General features: G+C 52.3%; 1 protein-coding gene and 1 long non-coding RNA gene across 5 annotated transcripts; one reads left to right on the top strand and one right to left on the bottom strand.

The window, feature by feature from the left end:
- Window positions 1-5,440: 5,440 nt before the first annotated feature.
- Window positions 5,441-20,297, top strand: LOC116941208 (secretory carrier-associated membrane protein 1-like). 4 transcript variants are annotated; one of them, XR_012942184.1, is made up of 9 exons: window positions 5,441-5,597; window positions 7,413-7,499; window positions 11,002-11,124; window positions 12,484-12,592; window positions 14,561-14,689; window positions 15,514-15,673; window positions 16,179-16,338; window positions 17,681-17,782; window positions 18,247-18,265. XR_012942184.1 is itself a non-coding variant. In XM_032952022.2 (9 exons), the coding sequence occupies exons 1-9, from the start codon at window positions 5,541-5,543 to the stop codon at window positions 19,169-19,171; spliced, it is 1,023 nt and encodes a 340-aa protein (XP_032807913.1). In that variant the 5' UTR covers window positions 5,441-5,540; the 3' UTR covers window positions 19,172-20,297. The 4 variants fall into 4 exon arrangements, 3 of the variants coding, with proteins under 3 accessions (XP_032807913.1, XP_032807921.1, XP_032807903.1); XM_032952022.2 differs by lacking the exon at window positions 15,514-15,673 and adding an exon at window positions 19,034-20,297 and having other exon boundaries at window positions 18,247-18,364; XM_032952030.2 differs by lacking the exon at window positions 16,179-16,338 and adding an exon at window positions 19,034-20,297 and having other exon boundaries at window positions 10,983-11,124; window positions 18,247-18,364.
- On the bottom strand, window positions 18,267-21,756 carry LOC116941252 (uncharacterized). Its single transcript, XR_004402663.2, has 3 exons — window positions 21,632-21,756; window positions 20,485-20,546; window positions 18,267-18,376 (listed from the first exon to the last, which is right to left on the bottom strand). It is a non-coding gene; the product is annotated as an uncharacterized LOC116941252 (long non-coding RNA).
- Between the last annotated feature and the right edge of the window lie 92 nt (window positions 21,757-21,848).

Below are 21,848 nucleotides of genomic sequence, written 5' to 3'. Positions count from 1 at the left end.
TCCTCTCCGTAGCTCTGTCTCCCCGTGTTTTGTGAACTCTGCGCGTTGACTCATACGAATGAACAACTCCCAGAGTTAGGGGTCCCTCGCCCCCTCCCGCCCCGCCATTCCTCTGTCGTGGATGACAGAGGAAGGGCGGGTCGTGGTGGTTGCGGATAGTGGTGGTGGTTGCGGGTGGTAGTGGTTGCTCATGGTGGTTGGGGTGGTGGTGCGCATGGTGGTGGTTGCGGCTGGTGATGGTTGTGAATGGCCCCGCGATGTGCTCTGCTCGGCGCCGCGTCAATGCGAGCGCGCGCAGTTCCCCGCGTGGCACGCGCGCGCGGCGAGATCCTGGAGCGCGTACGAATCCCCTCCCCATGCGATTGCGCTTCCCGCCTCCTGCACCCCCCCCCCCACCACCATCCCTTCTAAGCTTGGCCCCCCAATGTTTACTCTTCTTCAGCTGTGCTCCCTTTCTCTTCTCCTGTTTTCTTGTGTGCGCTCTGCCTTCCTTATCGCTCCACCTTGAGCCTTCCTCCTGATCCACCCTGCACCCCCCACCTTTGTACCCCCGCTGTCCCCCCGGTTTCTGCGCACCCCCACCTCCCCCCCCCAACCAGATAATGTAGCTGAGTGTCGCGCCCCGCGCGCTGCTCCTACCGTGAATGAATGAACGCATTAACGCGGCTCCCGCAGTCACAACACCCGCTCCATCTTCATAAGGGAGGCGCGAAGGGGGTGCGGGTGCGGGGGGGAGGGGTCGCGGTGAAACAGAGAGAGACAAACACAGAGGCAGACAGAGACAGAGAGAGAGACAGAGCAGACACACGAGCGGCCTTGGTGAGCTCCCTGGCGGGGAAGAGGGTGAGGAGGAGGAGGAGGAGGGCGAAGGCTGGATTGAGGGGAGGGGTTAGGGCTCCGAAAATGAGGGGATGAGGGAATGCCCCTCCCCTCTCCCCGTAGCCCTCTCCACTCACCTCCTCCTCGCTACCGAGTTTCGAACCGATACTCTACTGTGGAAATCCGAAATGTTGCTGCGAGAATCCGTATTTGATTTATACAACATTAAACCTGCTCATAGAATCGTAGAATAGGACACGGTAATATAGTATTTTTTTATGGGTAAGTTTTAACTTGCAAATTGTACGATAGTGGTAGTGCCTTACGCCGACAATACCCACTCCAAGCCAAGCCGATAATTTGCGAAGCCGAGTCGCCAGATCTGTGATTAGAAAGGTGGACGAGGGGGTGCTCTGGGGACCCCTCCCCCAACTCCGGCTCCCACAGGTCTTGATCCCCCGTTCCTAATCCTGAATCTATGAATTATGGTGAATAGGTGAGTTGGTGAGCATAGCGAAGGTGGTGAGGATAATGGTGGTGAGGGGGGGGAGGGTTATGGTGGTAAATGGGTGACCACGGCGAGGGTGATGAGGTATTGAGCGTGGTGAGTGGGTGAAGGTGCGGAGTGGGTGAGAGTGGGTGAGGGTCGTGAGAAAGAGGGCGGCGAGGCAGTGAGGGTGGTCAGGAGGTGAGGGTGCTGAGGGGAAGAGGGTGAAGAGGGGGTGAGGGTGGCGAGTGGGAGTGGGTGATAAAGACGTGACCGTGCCGAGTGGGTGAGTGTGGTGAGTGGGTGAGGGAATGAGGGTGGTGAGAGGGTGGGGGTGGTGAGGGTATTGAGGGGGTAAGCGTGGTGAGTGGGTGATCATGACTCGCTTGGCAATCAGAACGTATCAACACCATTGATCGCAACACGTCCGTGTGTATATATTCTTGGTTCTTTCGGTAAAGTCACTTATCTCTCCCCCCCTCTCCCCTATCTCTAGGCAGCCCCTGCTGGGGGATCCAATGCGCAAGTCAGCCTCGCTCTCCCTTTTCTCTCCAACACTCTACCCCCCTCTCTCTAACTCTCCCGTCTCATCCCTCCTTCTCCCGCACTCTTCATCCCCCCCTGCTACCCCGCCCCCCAGCCCTCCCCCTCCCTCCTTCCCCCGGCCCCCGTGACCCCGGCCCTGACCGTGGAACCGCACGGAGACGTTTGACCCCGTGGGTGGGGGGTGATGGGTGAGGAGAGGGGTGGGGGTCGGGGTTAGAGGGTGAGGGGAGGGGCCAGGGAGGGGTGAGAGGGTAAGGCAACGGGTGAGAGGGTGAGTGAAGGGGTGAGGAGAGAGGTGAGAAGGTGAGGGGAGGGGTGAGGAGGGAAGAGAGGGCGAGGGGAGGGGTGAGGGGGAGCGTGTCGTGCGCTGCCGCCGCGGTGATTAAAGAGCGGTGCGCAGAGTGGAGGCGCGCGGAGACGAGCACGAATACACACCCCTATAAAGACAAAGATCCCCCCGCTAGCCTTAACAGACTGTTGGGGCAAGAGCTGTTATCGAGAACATGAAGGCCGACACAGCACACGAGGGCTGGGTGGTAAGCACCACGCCCGACCCCCGCTATATGTCCAGGGACGATGTTTACACAACGCACTAATGTTAGGCTGAGTCGACGTAGAGGAGGCTCAGGACTGGTCCAGATAATCGTCATTGGTGTTGTCACTATCGTGAGCGGGAATCTAACTCGGGTCGCCGGCTTCGTAGCTCAGCGCGCTCATAACTCCACCACCGCTGCCCGCACACCCGTACACACACACACGTCTCTACACTCCATTCAAGCACCAAACACACACGTGCACATACATACATACACACGCCACACACTCCCACACGCGGCCCAGCCATCCGCACCTCCCTTATCCGCAAGCTCTACCGAGGAATTGCGGGGGGCTCAGAGGGGATACTGGGGGAACTGATGGGGGGGGGCACAAGGGTCACGGGGAGGGTGGCGAGCGCGATCACACGGTGCAGAGACTCCCGCGGGGCTCGCGGGCGAGAGTCGCGGCGAGCAGCCGTTACCACGGAAACGGAGCATCACTCGCAGGAGCGGTGCGGGTGGGGGGGACTGTGTGGGTGGCACGCGTGACACATGAAACACCACGCGTGGGTGACACGTGTCAGTGGTTCACACACTGCGCTTCGAACCTGGCCATCTGAGTTCGATTCCCGGCCACGACCAACATCATTGGCGAGTAATATCCCCGAAACAGTCATGGCTTCCCCTAGGTTCACTTCGCCTTAAATGAGTACCTAGTGCGGTGCGTGAACATCAGCACTGGGGAGACAAAGACGACGACTGGGCGAGGTTCTAACCACACCACCACCTCGTGCGCCGTGTCGGCCTTCATAGGTGCTGCTCGCTACTGGACATGACTCGCCCCAGCATGCTGTGGTTAAAGCCCACGCTGTGTGCGTGGGTTTTCTCTGGGAACTTTGAGAAGACTAAACTGGAACTACTCAACAAGACGTTTCAGTTTTCAGTTTGATTTATTTTGGTATAGCGCTGTGAGCCATTCGGCTCTTGAATCGGGTGCAACCACAACTAACAAACAAACAAAAACACGAACAAGAAAAACATCTTAAAGTGACTATGTGACTGTGCAAACAGAAAATCCATGGGAAAAAAACGGCAAAATATGCCTTAAAAAAGCACCGTACACCAACGCTGTGTGCAAAAAATCCCAGTGGGATGCAAGTCAAACAACAACCACAATAAAACTTAGATTAAGGCCATCAGCCTAACTCCGTACTACAACAAAACAAACATGTCCAAACCAAAAAACTTTTCGAAATCACCAAAAAATAAAGCCATAATTGCAAGTTAACAGTTATCACAGGGACTGTGACCGAATTTTTACAATAAACTACATAAATAACATGTAACACCAAATCGTAGAGCCATAGCTGGCTGCATGAGTTACTCCACAACAACAGAAGCATCAGTTGGAGTATCACATTTTTCAATGCACCTTTAAGATCAGCACGCTAAATCATAATACAGATAATACTTTGCAGCGCCATCCGGAGCGAAACATTTTATTTTACGCCAATGAATAGCAGTGGCAGCTAGGGGTGTACAACTCCTCGAGAGCAGTTTTGAGAGAAGATCTCATTGGTAGCGATTCAAGTTGCAGTTGATTGGCAATAGCATTCCTGACCCTGGGGGCATCAATAGCAAAGGCCCTTCCTCCAGTTTTTGTACGGCAATAGGGAATGTGAAGCTGGTAAATGAGCGAAGACCTGAGGTCAAATTTGTTCTTTGAAACAGAGAGGAGATCCAGCAAGTAGTCTGCGAATTTTTTTGTAAGTACATCGTGAATAAATAAGATCTGGTGCACAAGCCGTCGAACATTAAGATATGTTAAGTTTGACCCATATGTAGGGATCACAGTGGTGAGTCCTATATGGACAGTTCAATGTAAATCTGACGGCCGAGTGATAGATGGAGTCAAGCTTCTTCAGTAGCGCTTGGGGCTGATTTATACACGATGTCACAGTAGTCAAGTAGAGGCAGTATGGTAGCTTTTATCAATTTACAAGCACAAAGGGTCTTGAGACTCACTGAGGTTTTTCCTGGAAAAATGCAGGATTGTGATGATATCCATTGGTAGGAGAGGAAGGACAGGGCGGAGGAAGAGGTAGGGCAGAGAGGAGACGAGAGTGAGGGTGGAGAGGGAGGAGAGGGGCTGGGTCGTGGACCCTCGCTGTCGCGGCTCTCTGCCGCCCCCTGGCGCCCGCAATCGCGCGTTCCCCAACCCCGAACCTCGGCTGACTCGCCCCCTTCATGAGTCCTTGCGCCCCCTAGGTGCCTCTAAGACACACTGTCTCCCTACGTCCCCGATATCCCCGAGACCTTTCTCTCGCTGTGCATCAACGCCTCATTTAGTCTCCCTGTGTTGGAGTGTCCGCTCGAGTCTCCGTCTCTCTCTCTGCCTCGGTGTTGCCCCCTCGTGTCGTGTCCTGGGGTTGCATCTGTGTACTGGAACATACCCTCACGTGATGGTCACGGAGGGCAATTAATGTAACCATTAAATTCGAGTCACGTGCCGTGGCCAAATCACCCCGGAATGCGGCCCGATCGCGTCAGATCCTCAAAGCTAAGCAGGTGTTGAGTCTGGATAGTACTTGGGATCGGCGTCCACTCTGCACTGTCGAGAAATCCAATGTTGCACTATACTTCACTCCCACGTCTATACACCTCGCCTGAAGCAAACCCGCGCCGAGCAGCCTGGTGAAGTATCGTCAGGTGACGCGCACTCAGCCCAAAGCCGGAATCAGCCTATCATCGTAGCCATCTCTTTCTGGTCGATAAAAGCACTTCCTCCGTTTGTCAATCGTGACTGTGTCAAGTGGCGTTTACACCACTGTCTCGTGGTGAGGAGGGGGAACAAGGATCTCTAATTGTTGTTAGGGAGATGGAGTTACCAGTCAATGCGTTGCTAAGCCAATTGAGTCACCGGTGCTCGCGTTGCTAGGGCCACAATGTTGTTGTCGTTCACGCATTGCTACGGAGATGGCGCCGACCAGGGTACAGTTCGGTACAGGTGAGCAGGAGGGGGGCGAGAGGGAGGGGCGAGGGGCGGGGTTACGCCCCATGGTCACGTGGTTCAGCACCCCCACCCTCCGCCCGCCATTTCGGACCCCCCGGGGCCGCTCTTCGCTCCGTCTCCCCGCGCCAGCTGCTCCGCCATGGCGCAGATCGACGAGAACCCCTTCGCGGACCCCGTTCTCAACCACCCCTTCCAGGTGCGGACTACCGTAGGGTCTCGTGGATCCTTGAGACGGCGTCGCGGTGGGGAATCGTTCTCGCCGGGTTACGCTGCGGGGAAAAGCGCTTTGCGGGTGGCAGCCGAGGCAGGCCGAGGATGGTGCGGGTCTCGAGGCCACGGGCGGAATGCGGAACCGATGAGCGAGGGCTTAGAGCCTTAGACTGAAGGAACCTCGGGAAGCGGACCCGGGCGAGGGGATCTATGGGTCCCAGACAAGGAGGTCCAGGCTTGGGAGTGGGCTGGAGGCTTTGGGAGAACGAAGCCGGGGTCTGGAAGAGGGGGCAGTGAAGGCCCGCCAGGGTCCTCGTTGTGCTCACCGTCACAGTGGTCGTGGGGAGCGTGAGTGAGTGTGACGGGGTGGTTGTGTTTACAGAGTGTGGTGTCTGTGAGATAGGGTGGGGTGTGAATGTCGTCAGTGGGGAGACAAACACGGCCGGGGGCGGCACATGGCACAGCACCCCTCGTCCGTAGTAGTTGCTCACATCATTTGCCAAACAATATTTGTAGGATTAGGCGTGAGTGATAAGGTAAGTGTGTGTGTTTGGGTGCGATAAGGTGGTGTGTGTGTTGTATGATGATGTGGTTTAGATTTCGATTTAAAGCTTTCGTGACTGCAAGGATTCATCTTCTTTGGTTCTTTCGGTAAAGTCACGTAGAATGAGAATAAAATAATAAATTGATAAAATAATAAAAATGATCAATTTTATCAATTTATTATTTTATTCTCATTCTACGTGACTTTACCGAAAGAACCAAAGAAGATGTGGTTTAGGGTAAGGTATGCGAAAAGGCGTAGTGTGACAGGGGAGGGTGTACAATAGGTTGGCATTTATGTGTGGAAGATGCCTTTGTAGGTGTGTGTGTGTAAGGGTGTATCGGCGACTGGTGACGTGGAGCTCTGAGGCAATGCGCATGAGTGTGCTCTGGGTGTGCGCGCGCTATGCGCCTGTGGTGCATCATAGGGGGGGCTCGTCAACAGCACTCATTTGACGACTCGAGCTTAAATGGGGAACTTGCTCTTTTGTGTGCAACGTTATGTTGTGGTTAGGCCTGTGTGGATGTGTGTGGGCCTCTCCTAAGTTGTCTCATCCTCACGTGAATACTGTACTTGGCAGGGTGTGCAAACATCGCCACTGGGGAGACAAAGCCACCCCCTCCCCCCCCCCCCGGTCGTGGTGCTGGCCACCCGCCCTCCCTCGTGTGCCGTGCCGGCCTTCATAGGGCTCGCTAACGGCACTTGCCCCAACAGTCTGTTAAGGCTACACGGGGGATCTTTGTATTTGTGTGTTGGCGTGTTGTGTTTGTGTCACGTTTGTCCATGTCTGTGGGTTTGTTTGGGAAAGTGTACGTAAGTATTTTTTGTGTATTGGTGAATGTTTGTGTAATTGTAAAAGTGTTTATGTGTGGGCGTGGCATTGTTTTTGTTGCAGTGAGGGCATGGGTGAGTTACTCTGTTTTGGGGAAACGAGTTCGAGTGTCGGAGTGCGTCTTAGTTTTTCTTCTTGAGTGTTCAGACGCTTTTTTGTGTGTTTGTGTGTTGGTTATATTTGAGTTTAACACTGTCTGTGTCAGTGTAAGTCGGTGTCTCTGGGCATGTTTACTTGAGTATATTAGTGTTAATGTGTTTGAGTGCACTGCCTTTCATGGCTTGCTAGGCAGATGGAATGTTTGGGTCCATGCGTGTCAGGGTGTGTTACGTTTGTGTTAATGTGTTATTGAGTGTGTTAGTGTGTCCGTGTGTATGGGCGTGTGAGTGTACTGGATGATGCTCAGCGACGCGTCTCGTTGCTAGGACCCTGCTGTGACCCAGGTGACCGACTCTTCCAACCGAGGCCTCACAGAGTACAACCCCTTCGCCTCCGATGACTTTGGCCGACAGGTGAGACCCGCACCAGCTATCCCCACTATCCCCAGGCTCGCGGTGACCCCAGTGGGACCCCCTCATCTAAACCATGGTGAGAGGGGGACTCCCAGTGAGACTAGGTCCTTGAGACAGCAACGGGGAATGCCCGTGGATTTGCCAAAGTGCCGGTAACCTTGGGCAACCTTCTGTGTCTGGCTACCGTGCCTACAAACAAGCCCGAGTGTAACCGGGAGTGCGGGTAACCTAGGTAACCTGGTGTCCTGCCCTGGCAATTGCAGTGAATTGCCGTGGCGATGGCTTTTGATGGAAATTGTAGGGCTATGTGGTTCATCGTTGGTGAGGATCATGATGACAGTGGTGGTGATAGTGTGGATGATAGACAGGGTTACGGTGCAGGTGAGGGTAATGGTGACAGTGACGGTTTTGGCATAGCAGTGACCGTCTCTTTTCGGCTGCAATGGCCATGGATGAGGAGGCCACAGGACCCGGAGAAGCAGCTGAGCTGGGGTGGTGAATTTCCAGTGCAACACAATCCAAAAGCCACACAGTTCTCATCTTGTTGCTACACACGCACAGGCTCCATAAGCTTGAAAAACATTACTTTAAACTTCCAAAAAGATGCCATCCCTTCAGTAGTACCCAGGTCACCCTTGCAACTGAGATGCTCTTCCTGGTCCATTGGGTTATAAACTAGTTGAAAAAATTACATTTAAGTTTAATTGATGTTTGGGTGATGTGTGATCTGTGAATTTCAACATCAATGAGGTAATGCCACTGAAGCTTGTGCTCTGCTTGTGCAATCATCCTCTCCTTTAAAAAACTTTTTTAAATCTTCAAACGAAGGTTTACAGCAGTGTCAGTACAGCCTGGAGCGCACAGCCTATGTGTGTAAATACCAAATATTTTTGTGGTTCTGAGATTGAATCTTTGTATTGCTCCTCTGCCCCTTTGCCCAGCATCAACAGCGGCCAGTAGCTGTAGAGACTAACACAGCTGCTGCTCAGAAAAAAATTCTGCAGCCAATCCAAATTTTTGTTTGGGGGCCTTTGAGGCGTAGCAATGTGTACGGTAATGGGCACGACATACCGATGCGTGTGGACAGGAAGGCGGAGGGAGAGAGATGGAATTAGGGGTTGTGATTGGCTGACGAGTGACGTCCCGGCCCACGTGACCCCACCTGCAGTGCTGTCACCTGTGACGGGGATTGTGTAATTGATGGGGGAGGGGAGGAGATGGGGCAGGGAGTGCCGGCGTCACCGCTCGTGCCACGTGGCACCACTCCTCACCGCAGCCACCTCTCGCTCACCTCGTTCCCCGACTCGTGGGGCGTTAGGTCGCTCGCCCTGGATCCTCACCCCTTTCTCCCTCGGAACTCCCGTCGCGTCTACTCAGCACACGGCACTACCCCTGTACTCTCTGTGCCATTCATTTCCGTCTCTATCCCAGTCAGTATAAATGTTTCTGTGAATGTCACGTGATCAGACGAAGACTTGTCTAAGTTAAAACATATGTGCTTAAGGAAGCTCGAAGTAGTTTGATCTAAATCTCATATGCTGACGTTAACTTAAGCGATAAAAAGTCTTCAGCCACCAGTGGAGGAGTTTTATTAATCAGAATTTTATCAATACATTGGCCCTTGTAAATTATATATTTGTAAAAGTGACAACCTTGTTGGGTGGTGGAGGAGTAATGGGAAGGATTTTTCCATAAAGCGCCCACCACGCGGCCCAACCAAAAATATGGGTGCAAAACGTGTCCCTTCGGAGCCCTTGCAGCAAGCAGTGCACCACCTCGCACTTGCCAATCCGACCGATGGTAGTAGCGGTTAAGCGGCATGCTGCCGATCTTCAAACCCATTTTACCGCTTACCGATTTCCAAAGCAAAACTTGTGTCAGCATATTTTTATTTTATTAAATGAGAGCAGCAATATTTGCCTAAAAAAATCGGTATGTAGTTTAAAGGTGGGATTAAAACCCGTTAAGGCACTGCTTCGTATATCAGAGGGGCTAGCAATGTTTTTTTATTGATCCGGTGAGGTGGGACATCTCGTTGTGCAAGGGTGTCCAGGGTGTCGATTGTCACGTACAAAGCAAACGCGTGATGATGACGCGTGTGTTAAACCTATAACTTACGCCCTGTGCATTTACACAATGGGTAAAGTATGCCACGTGGTGTCAGAGAACAGCATCAGCCCCGCAGAGTACTACAGAAATATTTTAGAAGTCTGTTCACTTGCCTCTCATCCACATGGTCACCGTCGCACGTCGGCACAAATTTCTGGATAAAGCTACCAAATAAATTGTCGGGCAACACACATCCTTAACATAACTGTTCGTTCGCAAAGCAAGAACAAAAAATCTTAAGTATTATTTTACACATCCCATCAGCCACATATAATCGGGGAATTCATAATTTCAGCAGCATTGGTTTAACGCAGGTAAACTCAGGTGATGCTGCATCTGCGAAAGCTAAAGTATCGTCTGCATATTTACGTTGTTACTTATATTCTCCACAATTACACTTCACGATTGTCATCTTCTGAAGAAGTTGCTCCGCTGTTTCCCAATCCAGCAAGGCCCTGTCACGCATGGGATGCGGCCCCCTTACCTGTCCGGGGGGAACACGCGTAGCCTCCGTACCCCACCCCCACTTTGTCCTGAGTGGCCCACGTCTCATTGCTCCACACGCACATAGGGGAAACCAGACACCGGGATGTTAGCCGGCGCCAGGCAGAACGAAACTCCTTCACTCGCAGCGTGTGGACACCATTACGGGAGAAACGGACACACGCAAGTGGGGATGGATTACGTGATGAAAGCCGAGCTCATGAGGGGTGCCTACCTCGAGCTCATCCCTCCATCCTCGGGGGTCCCGGCCCCCTCACCCACTCTCCCCGTGAGCTGAGTGGCGTTACTCATACTATCGCGGTCCGGTGCTGTGATGGCGTCGACTGATAAAAGCACTTTTATCCCCGAGGGGCAAAGGCTGAAGGTACTGTTGGAGCAGTGATTCATCGAACACCGGCCGGCATGTGCAGCTGTGGTGACACCACAGCTTACACAGCCGTGTGTATTTGTGAAGGTGGTGTGCGTGTGTGTTGAGTGTGCATGCTGTGTGGTTTGTGTAACACTTGTGTGGTACGTGTATTGGGTTCAGCTGTATTCTGAGTGCGTGCAGTGTGGATTTATTACTCTGAGACGAACATCTGTTTTGCAACAATGGGTTTGCAGGTGCCTTTAAATACAGTTTGTCTGCGTGTGTGGATGTGTTCTTGTGCGCATATCCGTGTGACTATATGTTCACATACAGTACCGTGTGCGTATACCCGTTTGTGCGTGTGCGCGCATGGCTGTGTATGCGTGCCCGCGTGTACTAATGTGTGCCCATGCGAGTCTGCTTGTGTCTGCGTGTTGGCATGTGTCCGGTCGTGTGTCTATGTCCGTCAGCTTGTGCATGTGTCTGCATGTCCACGTGCATCTACGTGTGTGTATGTAAAGCGTCCCTGTGTGTGTGCAGATCGGCTCCACGGTGCCCGTGGGGCCAGCAGGAGCCCCTCCGCTGGCATCGCAAACCCAGCCGGCCGTGATGCAGCCCACCGAGGAGCCCCCCACCTTCCCAGCGCAGTTGCCCTCCCAACAGGTGCCCTCCTCCACCCTCGACACATCGCACAGGGAACCTTGTCCCATAGCCCCTCCCATCCACCGTCCTGTCTCATTCCGAGAACGCGTCCCACCGGCCCGGCAGGTTTGCGCCGCCGGCGCTGCAGCCAGTTTTGTTGGCAAAGCAAACGGGCAGAGTCGACGTGAGGACGCAAGTGCCTTCGTGTGTGCGTGCGTGCCGTGGTATGACGTGTGCGCTCGTGTGCGTGCATCGTAGCCAGAGGGCGAGGTGAGGCGCCCTTGAGGAGGGAGGGGCTCAGAGCAGTCGTAAACACTGGACAGGACTGGGGGCGGTGGGGGGCACCTAGCACAGCAACAGGACAAGACAGCACTGCACTGTCAGCACAGCAGCAGGATGGCAAATCACATCATCGGTACATTTTGAATTCGCGCCATTGTTAAAGCGCAACGCTATTGAAAGAGAAGGCACTGCTGTGATTCGCAGACACAGGTTTCAGTGAGTTGCCAGTAGAGGGCGGTGGTGGCTCTGTGCTTCCAGTTGAGTTTACTGCACACAAAACACAACTGCTTGCAGTATCCCCTGCGCATTGGTCAGCATTAAGTTACGACAACGCTGTGCTGAAACTCTGCCTGGAATCTTGTTTCCCTGCTGCATGATGCCATAGTACAGGGAGGTGCTGAACCCTGCTGCAGCATGGTATGCTTGCGTGGGCTGTAGGGGCCTTAACGGGGGGAGGGTTCGTTTTGCTGATCGGGGAAGTACCATTACCAGTGTGATGATCACATGACCACGGGCAGCCAGAACGTCTGACTGCCCCCTGCTGCAAAGGAAACCTCGATTCCTGGACACAGATCTGGGCCCAAGACAGCAGCATGCAACAAATTCAGAGTGGCAGTGCAATGGTGACACTTGTGCCTCGAGGCAAGAAGTTCCTGAGTCCGATGCCTAATTTGGGCACCTTTTTGTGTGGAGTTTGTGTTCTCTCCCCCAGTTCTGCATGGGGTTTCTTTGGGATCTCCCGCTTCCTCCCAAAGCTACAATCAAATACAATGTAACTGGTATTGGCCAAACATCCGAAAGCTGAAAATGTTACCTTACAAATGACTGAACTGGGATTACACACATCAGCATCACTCCCCACTGTGAAAAACTGGCAGGAACCTCATGAAAAAGATGCTTGTGACTCTGCGAGGCTTTTCTGGGTACACAAGTGTAGTCGTCATAATAATACTGCAGCGTGTATGGGGGAAACACACATTCAGATGCAGGTTTCAGGCCAGTGTTGAGACGTCACAGTAGCAGCGTGCGATGGTGGTGCGTGGCGGTGGTGCTGAGTGCCCACATGTCTCCGTCTCGCTCGCTCGCTCGTGTGTACAGATGGGCAGCGCCATCACTGCCGATCTGAAGCGCCAGCAGGAGGAGCTAGAGCGGAAGGCGGCCGAGCTGGACCGGCGCGAGCACGAGATGCAGGGGCACAACTACAATGGTGACGTGACACAAGCTCGCGCAACATGTGCACACGACACACCCGCACGTACAGTGAGGGAAAAAAATTATTTGATCCTCTGCTGATTTTGTACGTTTGCCCACTGACAAAGAAATTATCAGTCTATAATTTTAATGGTAGGTTTATTTGAACAGTGAGAGACAGAATAACAACAAACAAATCCAGAAAAAACGCATGGCAAAATTTTTATAAATTGATTAGGATTTTAATGAGGGAAATAAGTATTTGACCCCTCTGCAAAACATGACTTAGTACTTGGTGGCAAAACCCTTGTTGGCAATCACAGAGGTCAGACATTTCTTGTAGTTGGCCACCAGGTTTGCACACATCTCAGGAGGGATTTTGTCCCACTCTTTGCAGATCTTCTCCAAGTCATTAAGGTTTAGAGGCTGACGTTTGGCAACTCGAACCTTCAGCTCCCTCCACAGATTTTCTATGGGATTAAGGTCTGGAGACTGGCTAGGCCACTCCAGGACCTTAATGGGCTTCTTCTTGAGCCACTCCTTTGTTGCCTTGGCCGTGTGTTTTGGGTCATTGTCATGCTGGAATACCCATCCACGACCCATTTTCAATGCCCTGGCTGAGGGAAGGAGGTTCTCACCCAAGATTTGACGGTACATGGCCCCGTCCATCGTCCCTTTGATGCGGTGGAGTTGTCCTGTCCCCTTAGCAGAAAAGCACCCCCAAAGCATAATGTTTCCACCTCCATGTTTAACGGTGGGGATGGTGTTCTTGGGGTCATAGGCAGCATTCCTCCTCCTCCAAACACGGCGAGTTGAGTTGATGCCAAAGAGCTCCATTTTGGTCTCATCTGACCACAACACTTTCACCCAGTTGTCCTCTGAATCAATCAGATGTTCATTGGCAAACTTCAGACGGGCATGTATATGTGCTTTCTTGAGCAGGGGGACCTTGCGGGCGCTGCAGGATTTCAGTCCTTCACGGCCGAGTGTGTTACCAATTGTTTTCTTGGTGACTATGGTCCCAGGTGACTATGATCCCAGCTGCCTTGAGATCATTGACAAGATCCTCCCATGTAGTTCTGGGCTGATTCCTCACCGTTCTCATGATCATTGCAACTCCACGAGGTGAGATCTTGCATGGAGCCCCAGGCCGAGGGAGATTGACGGTTCTTTTGTGTTTCTTCCATTTGCAAATAATCGCACCAACTGTTGTCACCTCCTCACCAAGCTGCTTGGCAATGGTCTTGTAGCCCATTCCAGCCTTGTGTAAGTATACAATCTTGTCCCTGACATCCTTGGAGAGCTTTGGTCTTGGTCATGGTGGAGAGTTTGGAATCTGATTGATTGATTCTGTGGACAGGTGTCTTTTATACAGGTAACAAGCTGAGATTAGGAGCACTCCCTTTAAGAGTGTGCTCCTAATCTCAGCTCGTTACCTGTATAAAAGACACCTGGGCGCCAGAAATCTTTCTGATTGAGAGGGGGTCAAATACTTATTTCCCTCATTAAAATGCAAATCAATTTATAACATTTTTGACATGCGTTTTTCTGGATTTTGTTGCTATTCTGTCTCTCACTGTTCAAGTAAACCTACCATTAAAATTATAGACTGATAATTTCTTTGTCAGTGGGCAAACGTACAAAATCAGCAGGGGATCAAATACTTTTTTTCCCTCACTGTACACGTTCATGCTGAGGAGATAGTGGAACTCTAGTACTCGTCGTCCTGAAGCAATTCGGAATCGGAGTAAACACAATCACCCCGTTGCAGAAGAAATTCAACAGGGTGCACAGACATCGTCAGTCTTTATTAAAATGAAATTTCCAGTATCGAAGATTTGAGGATACGACACGCGCATACACGATGCACATTTGTGCATGGCACACGTGTACACACACGCTTGCGCTCGCTTATGGGCACTGTGCACGTGACTGTGATTACATTCGTGTGTGTGCGTGCGCTTTCATTTGTGTTTGTGAACAGCACGCAAGAACAACTGGCCGCCCCTGCCAGCTAAGTGCCCCGTGGGGCCCTGCTTCTACCAGGACTTTGCAATCGACATTCCTCTCGACTTCCAGCGCACGGTGCGCATCCTCTACTACATGTGGATGTGTGAGTGGCACATGCACCGCCCGCTCATCCAGCCAGCATCCACCTACCTGAGCAACACGCCCACTGCTGTCCACCTCCTCGTGCGAACGAAGTCTTGAGTCAGCTCTTTATTAATATCAGCATTAGAACATCCCACCTCCTAACTTCTGCCAGAAACACATCCTCCACCTCATAGATTCTGCCTCACCCGCTCTCCGTCACCCATCGTCTCTCCGTCTCCTCCTTCCACTGTATCTCTTTCAATCCCTCTTCTTCTTACCCCGAGTCCCTTCAGTTTGTGTGTATCACTGTGCCCCTCCCCTTAACGGCACGCGGTTGGGGCACCGTGCCCTCCACTGTGACCCCCTCCCTGGTGGTGGTGTTGGAGACAATTGTGACATTCAAGTGCCTGTTGTTGTGTCTGTGCGATAACGGGATTGAGAGCCACTGCAGGGAGAGCCGTGGGGTGCATCGTGGAGGTCACTGTGCTGACCGTGTTGCTGTCGTGATGGCAGAGGTTTTGTTACCATGGCGTCTGATTGTGCCATACTGAGTGAGGGGTAGTGGTGCTCAGCATGGTGAGTGAGTGGTGGTTACTGTGGAGAATGGCAATGTTATTTTGGTGAGCAAAAGTGGTGAGACGCTTTCATTAGTGGGTGACAGCGGCGTTTAGGTGCCGAGCAATAACAGTGATGTAGTTGCTATGGTGAGTGGTGGCATTTACCGTTGTGTGTGATGGTTGTTGTTGCCATGGAGATCGACTGCATTAAACTCAATTTAGGGCAGTTATGGTTGCCATGGAGAATGATGGTGTCGATAATGACGATGGTGTCCCTTCTCCCCAGTCCACTTCATCACGCTATTCCTCAATGTGCTCGGCTGCCTCGCCTGGTTCATTGTCAACGCCTCCAAGGGCGTGGACTTTGGACTGTCCATTGTGTGGTTCATCGTGTTCACGCCGTGCTCCTTTGTCTGCTGGTATAGGCCGGTCTACAAGGCGTGCAGGTACGTGTCTGGCTCGGTGAGGGGCCCCAGTGCTGCCACGGGGCCTCTTCGCCGCCCTATTCTCCCTCCCTGGTGGTGGTCGCTTCTCCAATAATGCCACGGTGCCCCCCTAAGCCCAGCGACTCCTTCCATGCTCTGCTGGTCGCCGAGGCGTCCGCTGGCTCGAGCTGTGTTATCGCCGTTTTTGTGCTGCGTTTTTCACTCTCCGTCTGTGTCTCTCCTCACCTCCCCAAGCCCTTGCCTCCTCCTCTCTCATCTCCCTTATTTCTGCATTCTCCTGTATGTCCACGCATGGTCTCCTCTTCTTCCTCTTTTATATCCTCCATTACTCTTATGCTCTCCTTTCTTCTCCTCCTCTAGTTGCATCCCCCTGTCTCCCCTCCTTTTGTTTCTGCACCCTTCTTCCCCTGTTACGGCCATCTTCCTGTCTCCCCCACCTTGCCCTTCCTTTCCTCCTCTTCCCTCCCTCCCTTGCCCCCTACAACCCTGCCCTCTCGGGCCGCAGTTCACGCAGTCACGCTGGTGCTGAACATGCTGGGCTACCTGGTGTACTTCTGCCTCAACCCGAACAAGGGAATCTCCTTTGGCATCTCCATCATGTGGATGATCCTTTTCATCCCCTGCTCCTTCACTTGTTGGTATCGACCCATTTACAAGGGCTTCAGGTAATGCCCGCCTCCCCCCACCCCCCCCCATACATCTCCTCCCACAGTCTCCCCCCCCCCCCCGGTCCCCTTCACTGCTCCCACGCTTCTTCTCTCGCTCCTCTTGGGTTGCATTTTTTTATCCTCCGTGGTTGATTTCGGGAATTTGCGTGCCTCATCTCAAATGCGCTCCCAGCTTTCACGCTCGTGGCGCTGGTGCTTGCTTCGTGGCGATGGTGTCTGTGAAGATTGAACGATTCCTCCGCTCAAAAATCGTGCGTGCGTCAAATTGTGCCAAGGTTACGTGTAGGTTAACGGAGCCAACGAGAATGTAGAGATGAGACTGAATAAACGAGGAACAATACAAACTGGATGGTTAATAAACAAGACCGAAGAATAGATTATTGAGTTAAATCTCCACCCACAATCGTAACAATTTATTTTGCTCAGTCGGTGTTAGCCGATGAGGTCATGACAGGTTTATTTTTTCCTTCCTGTTGCTCTATGCCCCTGTACCGTTCCCATTATGCTGTAATGTTCACTGATGCTTCCTTTATTTATGGCGATATTGGCACATAAAATAAAGATTGATTGATGGAGCCGTTCTTCAGTCGGAAGGTTGCGAGTTCAAATCCTGATTGGGAGGTTGACTCAGCTCATGAACCCTCTGGGGATTATATAATTAGCACCACGAAGTGGAGAAGTCAACAGTGGTTGTCCACTGGATAGACTCTCCCGACCAAAGGAATGTGGAATTTCCACAACTGTCTCAGGGCTGTAAATAGGAGATCAGCACCGCCTCAATGCTTGTTTGAACAGGAAATGAATGGCTTTGAATAGCATCATGCAGGGTTACTCTGTTAATTATTTGTGCGGCAGGGTAGCGGCATAGTGGTGTAACACAGTGGTGTAACACTTGCCCCTCATAGCAAGAAGGGACTTTTCCGGCTCAGGGACCTTTCCACATGGAGTTTGTACATTTTCCCCCTGGTCTGCATAGGTTTCCTCCTGGATCTCCGGTTTCTTCCCATAGCTAAAAAAAACATACAATGTAACTGGCATTAGCCAAACATTTCCAATGCTTAAAATTACCGTGCAAATTATAAATTTTGGATGAATTACATATCGCAGCAATATCGCTCCCCACTGTGATAACTTGGCAGGACCCTTCTGAACAAGGGGCTTGAGGCTTGGTTCCTCAGTAGAGTGTAATAATAAAATACACCGATGTCCATGTCTTGTACGCGGGGACATTACCGATGTGGGCGTGCCTCGTGTTAGCGCTCGCGCTTGTTGTTCTCATTCTTGTGGTTTTGTTGTTATTTATTTAATTCCATCGTGCCCCCCTCCCATGTCTCGGCAGGAGTGACAGCTCCTTCAACTTCTTCCTCTTCTTCTTCATATTCTTCGCTCAGTTCGTAGTGCACGTGCTGCAGGCTGTCGGCATCCCAGGCTGGGGCAACTGGTACACAACAACAACAGCCACCATTCATCACCAAGTGGCGGTGATGTCACCACAGTGCTTGTGCCAGGATAGGTGCACTTTTAGGCCTTCAAGTGAAATGTGGAAGGCTCACCGCTGCTGGCAGAATGTATTGGAACAGACCCGGGTGTTATGGTTAGACTGACTGGGAGGACTGGTAGATGCATCATCTGTGCTCCCCACTTTGCCACCTCGCTTGGTATTAGCAGCACGTACACGAACTTGGCCATAGCTATCCTAGCCACCTAAGTTAAATTCTTGACTATGACTACATTATTGGCAAGGGGTAACTGATCCTATCATTGGCCTTGCATAGGTAGACTCGGCCTTAATTGAGTACCCCCTCATGTGCTTTGCCAGCCTTCATAGATGCTACTCACAGCACTTACCCCAAAAGTATGTTTAGGCTACATGGGGGGGTCTTTGTGTGTGCCTGTCTTCACCAGTGGATGGATCTCCACGATCGGAGCATTTTCATCGAACATCGCCGTGGGCGTCATACTCTCCATCATCGCCATCATGTTCACCGCCTCGGCCGCCCTCTCCCTCATCATGCTGAAGAGGGTATGCACCATTCTGTACACACACACACACGTATACACAAACACATTCCCATACACTCGTTCACTTACATACAATCACGTGCATACAAAGGCATATACATTCACACACACTCGCACACATCTAAATATATTCATATACATACACACTTAACACACCTGCAACCACACCAGCACAAAATAAGACAGACACGCACACGTGCACACCCTCTACCAAACCCTGCACCACATGAGTATTGTGCACACACACGTAAGCACATGCAAGCACACGCACACCTTCATCCGCGTGTACTGCGAGCTGCCTCCAGTGACATTTTCATGTGCGTGTGCTAACATGTGCATGTATCCGTGTGCGTGTCTTTGTGGAGAGTGGTGGTGAAGTGGTTAGTACGCTGCACTACGAATCTAATTACCCGAGTTCGATTCCCACTCGTGGCCACCACCTACACCAGTGACAATTATCTGAACTGGTCCTGGGACTCCCCTAGGTCATCTCAACCTCAAAATGAGTACCTGATACGGTGTGTAAGCATGACCACTCGGGAACTGGTCATAATCCCTCGTGCGCCGTACCGGCTTTGATAGGTGCTCGCTAACAGCACTTGCCCCAACAGTCTGTTTAGGCTATATGGGGGATCTTTGTTTCATCTTTTTTTTGTCTGCGTGTGTGCAGGTGCACTCGATGTACCGACGCACAGGCGCCAGCTTTGAGAAGGCGCAGCAGGAATTTGCACAGGGCGTGTTCACCAACCGCACGGTGCAGAACACGGCAGCCAATGCCGCTGCCGCCTCCCTGCGCGACCCCATGTGATCCTCTCGCCCCTTCGCTCTGCTCCCACACCTGGACCCCCCCTGCCCTCCACTCCCAACGACCCCGACTGCCCCTTCTGGCCCCCGCTGGAGGTCGTGGGGCAGCGGCTGCCGGCATGAAGCCGAGAAGAGTGTGCGGCACCCCTCCTGGCACGCGGCGTGTTGTTCCACTCGCTTGCGCACTCGCACACACCAATCACGCACATCATCATGGAAACGCACACATGCACAAGCACACACCATCACACACGCATAAGCACACACCATCGCACACACAAGCACACACCATCGCACACACAAGCACACACCATCGCACACACAAGCACACATTCGCGCGCATGAGCACACGTCGCCCCTCGTTCACCATGCAGAAGCTGTGGGTCGTGCGGTGCCATCAGCGCTCCTCTCTGTCTGCGGGGTCGCATTTGATCGTGTCTGCCTTCGGTTTCTAATTTAACTTCCTCGCTGCTCTTTCGATGGACGCTGAGCCGCAACCACAGCACGGACGTTGCATCCCACGTCCCCCCTGCCCTCGCTGCCTCTCGGCCTGGGAACGACCCCGGCGGCTTTTGTGTTCCGTGGGGAATCTTGGGGTTGCCCAAGCTCGGGGAATGCCACCCTTGTTGATACGTGCTGCAGACGGCCCCTCGATGTATACATGCGTGTGTGATCGGGATGACAGGATGGGGAGGTGGGCCCTGTGGAAACCACTGCGTATGCTGTCTCGTTTTTCCTGTTTGCCTTGTATTGTCACTTTCTGTTAGGGGTCATTTCGCGCCACCCTCCATCTCAAGCGCGGGAGGGCCCGTGACTCTGGCCAGGGTTCCCCGGGTCCTCCCCAGAAGCCCCCCGCCCCCCCAGAGGGGAGACGCGTGCACTTTGACGTGACGTGTGTGTGTGATTGGGGTGGCGCGTTTGTCCCCGCCGCGTGCGCTCTTCGTTGGTGGTGCGGGGGGGGGGAGCCGGCGGTGCCGTGAGTGTGCAGTGTCTCCCTGTGTGCGGTGGCGGTTACCGCTCGGCCGCCCACCATGGTTGGACGTTGGTGTACAGTGTATCGTAATTTGAAGGGCTGGTGTAATGAAATTGTTCATGTAAAAAAAAACATTAAAAGTTTATCATACGTTTTACACGCTGCTCGTGGCTGAGAGTGCAGAGGTGGAGTTGCGATTTACTCATGCGAGATGGGGGAGGGGTGAGACGAGAAGTGAGCGGAGGGTTGAAGGTGGGGAGGGGGTTTCATAATAATTTATAGAGCGCACATTTCACGACGCATTGCTCCAAACCCCAGATACGCGGAGCCAGAGCTCAAAGTACCTCGTACGCGAGCCTGAACGAGGGTGAGAGCCTTGAGCTGCTGCTTGAAGGTGCTTGGATACCTGCATTGGGACAAGAGTTCCAGATGGCTGGTGTAGCTCCAGAGAAACGCCACTCAGGATAGCCCTGGTACAATCAGCAGGTGCCATTCTCTGACTCGCCAGGAGAAGGCAGTACAGCAAGTTGATAAAATTCGCCTGTTTCCACCTGTGTAGGAAGCCTTGCCCCTTGCATGCGTGGGTTTTCTCCGGTTGCTCTGGTTTCCTCAAATGCATAAACGTTCATACATTGGCTGAAAACATTTAACACAAACACCCAACGCAGGACCGACCTGTTAAACAGTCCCACGACTCAGTGTGGCTCTCCTGGATAAAGACGTTTAAAATTTTAAATGAGGGATGGTAGAAAAGCAATGGAAGCCATATATCCGCACGAAATGCCCAGGCCAGCATGAGACGGGGTAATTTGAAGCCAGTGTCGGTGAGCTGTGTTTCTGATGCCCCACAGTAAGGATGGCGACTCTGCTGCAAGCCAGAGTGTTTCAGTTGCATTTATTTTGTATAGCCCTGTGAGCCACTCGGCTTTTAAATTGGGTGCAACCGCAACAAACAAGAAACAAAAACATGAACAAGAAAACATCTTAAAGTGACTGTGACTGTGAAAACAAAATCTAGGAAAAAACAGCAAAATATTCCAGAAAAAGCACCGTACACCAACGTGACTTTACCAAAAGAACCAAGAATATAACCACAAGACAACTTAGATTAAGGTCATTAGTCTAACTCCGTACTACAACAATCATGGCCAAACCGAAAACGTTTTCGAAATCACCAATATAAAGCCATAAAAGCAATGTAACAGTGATCATAGGAACTGTGACCGAATTTTCACAATAAACGACGTAACATGTAACACCAAACCCTGCAGCCATAGCTGGCTGCATGAATCACTCCACAACAGCAGGAGTATCAGTCGGAGTATCAAATTTTTCAATGCACCTTTAAGATCAGCACACTAAATCAAAATACAGATAATATTTTGCTGTGGCTGTGGGCAACATTGGGCGGATGTGCCATAAGGCCCTGAGGTCGATCAGTAGTCCATGTCTGTTTGTGACGCGGCCAAGGCCCCCGTTGAGCGAGTTTACCCGCACTCGTCGTGTGCGAGCGAGATCCGTGGGTGCAAGACGGGTACCGTCCACCAGGCGGCGACACGTGGCCCTATCCCGGAAATGACGCCGCACCCCTCCCCCCTGGTATCTCGCCCGACCGGAACCCCTCCCGCCGGAAGCTGCTCCCGCGGCAGTCACGCGGAACCGGAAGTCTCTCCCCCGGTCGAGCACGCGACCAGAAGTTGACCCTCCC

Source organism: Petromyzon marinus, chromosome 1 (genome assembly GCF_048934315.1).
Source record: "Petromyzon marinus isolate PM22_M1 ecotype Great Lakes invasive population chromosome 1, UKy_Petmar_22M1.pri1.0, whole genome shotgun sequence".
NCBI lineage: Eukaryota > Metazoa > Chordata > Hyperoartia > Petromyzontiformes > Petromyzontidae > Petromyzon > Petromyzon marinus.
This window is presented reverse-complemented; position numbering and strand designations above follow the sequence as displayed.

What these genes read in the sequence shown, in the direction of transcription:
- LOC116941208 (XM_032952022.2), top strand. Translation starts at nt 5,541, where the DNA reads ATGGCGCAGATCGACGAGAACCCCTTCGCGGACCCCGTTCTCAACCAC. An exon ending in TTCTCAACCACCCCTTCCAG is followed by an intron (nt 5,598 to 7,412) that starts GTGCGGACTACC and finishes TCTCGTTGCTAG; the next exon opens with GACCCTGCTGTGACCCAGGT. An exon ending in CCCATTTACAAGGGCTTCAG is followed by an intron (nt 16,339 to 17,680) that starts GTAATGCCCGCC and finishes ATGTCTCGGCAG; the next exon opens with GAGTGACAGCTCCTTCAACT.